The sequence below is a fragment of the Pyxicephalus adspersus genome, chromosome 1, assembly GCF_032062135.1.
Source record: "Pyxicephalus adspersus chromosome 1, UCB_Pads_2.0, whole genome shotgun sequence".
Taxonomy (NCBI): domain Eukaryota; kingdom Metazoa; phylum Chordata; class Amphibia; order Anura; family Pyxicephalidae; genus Pyxicephalus; species Pyxicephalus adspersus.
Genome location: NC_092858.1, coordinates 176,070,195 through 176,072,883, shown reverse-complemented (window position 1 = coordinate 176,072,883; position 2,689 = coordinate 176,070,195). Strand labels below are relative to the sequence as shown.

The window sequence follows — 2,689 nt, the reverse complement described above, 5'->3', positions numbered from 1 at the left end:
GAGAAGATAACAGAATAGATTAGGGAGCCGGGATAGAAAAGATTGGAGAGCATTTGCAGGTATGGAGCAGAGGGCATGGAAAGGGGCAGAATAGTGGGCAGGGGCACATATAGGAACCTGGAGTCAGTGGCAGTTAGAAGTGACACCATGTAGACAGAACTATAGTACAGAGCAGAGAATGAGTCAATCACAGCTGTGCATGACCTCCATTTGACCCTCATACCTGTCGGTCATAGATGTGTTACATGTGTAAATGTGGATGGCCATTCCATTGCGTGACTTGGCATCCCCGGCACCGCAAAGTGTGCGCAGCCCCTGTCATGGCACAGAGAAGTCATTACTTCTTACTAACCAAACTTACATTTCAGCTGAATGTTATTTTGCTAAGATTGAAAGGAACAACTTACATCCACAAAGTCCTGCTTCTTCTGCTCTATTAGGAATGGTTTCCACCTCAACTGCAAGGGAACACAAACTGGTTAATGATGGAATGTGGGAACTATGAATACATGGGCACCACACTTATATGAGCTTGTGGGTTACCCGGTACAAAACCAGGGCCATTAATATGGATTTGTACCCCTCCCCCCTAGCCATTATTATAAGGTTGCCCGCTTTGCCACTGACACTCTTCTTGGAAGGATTTCCACAAGATATTGGGGCTTTGGGTATGTGTGCCCATTGGTGAGGTCAGGTACTAATGTTGGAGGAGAAGACCCGGCTCACAGTTCTAATTCCTCCTAAGGTATTCGGTAGGGATGAGGTCAGTGCTCAGTGCAGGACACTCCAGGTCCTCCACACCAAACTGGTGACCCCATGTCTTTATGGAGCTGGCTTTGTAGCCCTGGGTACAGTCATGGGGGAACAGAAAAGGGTCTTCACCAAACTGTGACCACAAGGCTGGAAGATCACAATTGTCTACAATGTCTTTATATGCTGGGGCATTACTAGGACCCCTCACTGGGGACTCCTGAACTCATCATTGGAAGCAGGGTCTACTTTAGGATATGGAGTTGGGTGTGATGGTCTGGTGCCCATATACATTTGGCCATATAGTGTAAAAACCAAGAATGTCCAGGCTGTGCAGGGGCAATGTAGTCCTTGGAGGATGGCACAGTCATGTGGGCATTTAGGTGGCACTACCCCTTTGGCCCAGTCACCCCACTCAACAGCCTGTGTGCCCAGGGCAGAGATTTGGCCTTGACCAACAGGAACATCCTATTGTTAGAAGTTTTGTGGTTTGGCCACTTACTGATCCCTCACCCAATGGATAATATCTGCCATAGTACCTGGCTGGGATCCGGTTCCACTTCATCCCAGTTATGGGTCAGATTGTCCTGCTTGTATGGCTGAAATGGTTTGTGGCGGACAGAGGGTAAAATACGGTACAGCCAGCTGCCAAAAAAATAAATCATTATCAAGTCAGATTAGAGGAATCTACCAGCCTCCTACAGCAGGATCAGGACCTATATAAAGGGTCAGAAGGTTCCCGGGTCTGTACCTGTATGCCCTATATAAGGGTCTCCCCCCACCTTGGTGCTGAGTTTCTTGGTCTGTACACCTGCTGTGCCCATTATAAGGGTTTCCATCTCTGTGCTGAGCAATGCATAGGGATGATCTGTTTGTTTATCAGAGTACTTTTCATATTGATGCAAAAAAAAAAATTGCAGCATCATGCAGGTGAGCAACCTGGAGCAGCTGTATGTGGCCCTAGGGCCACCAGGTAGCCATCAGCTGCATAAACAATAGATCTGGCATCTAAGATTATGAAAGCATGGACATTTAGATCAGATCCTGGGCTCCTATTGTGACCAATCAGATTACACAATGAAAAGATGACACTAGTCAGATACCTTCTCTTATTGGTGCTCCTGGGACAGGTGAAGGCGGAGCCAGAGAGTTGTTCCGCATACAGACCGTACGAACACACCTGAGGATTATTCTGCAACAAACAGAAATATTGACCCTGGGACAGATCTAAGAGAGTTTTGAACAAATAGAAATTTACCAAAAATTTGGATTGTTATATATCATTAAAATGGGTGTAAAATTAGAGTGTCAGCTCCTCTGTACAGAGACTGTAATGACTGAATCAGTGTTCCCTGTACAGCACTGCGGTATATGTCAGAGCTACATAAATGTATAATAACAGTGTGTGACCGTGGGGAACATTAAAGTGTCAGCTCCTCTGTACAGAGACTGATGGGACTGGTTCAGTGTTCTCTGTACAGCACTGCAGTATATGTCAGAGCTATATAAATGTATATTAATAGTGTGTGACTGTGAGGGGACATTAGAGTGTCAGCTCCTCTGTACAGAGACTGAAATGACTGAATCAGTGTTCTCTGTACAGCACTGCGGTATATGTCAGAGCTTTATAAATGTATAATAAGAGTGTGTGACTGTGAGGGGATAATAGAGTGTCAGCTCCTCTGTAGAGAGACTGATGGGACTGGCTCAGTGATTTCTGTACAGCATTATGGTATATGTCAGAGCTATAAAAAATGTATATTAATAGTGTGTGACTGTGGGGGGACATTTGAGTGTAAGCTCCTCTGTACAGAGACTGATAGGACTGGCCCAGTGTTCTCTGTACAGCGCTGCTGTATATGTCAGAGCTATATAAATGTATAATAATAGTGTGTGACTGTGGGGGGACATTAGAGTGTCAGCTCCTCTGTACAGAGAC

General features: G+C 45.5%; 1 protein-coding gene across 1 annotated transcript in view; it reads right to left on the bottom strand.

Moving 5' to 3' along the window:
- HGD (homogentisate 1,2-dioxygenase) overlaps positions 1–2,689 on the bottom strand; it is an 8,628-nt gene that overhangs the window by 5,309 nt on the left and 630 nt on the right. The window contains exons 2-5 of the mRNA XM_072398457.1: positions 1,854–1,942; positions 1,290–1,395; positions 408–458; positions 224–315 (exon numbers count right to left, since the gene is read on the bottom strand). Coding sequence (XP_072254558.1) covers positions 224–315; positions 408–458; positions 1,290–1,395; positions 1,854–1,942 — 338 coding nt within the window. The remainder of the gene's footprint in view (positions 1–223; positions 316–407; positions 459–1,289; positions 1,396–1,853; positions 1,943–2,689) is intronic.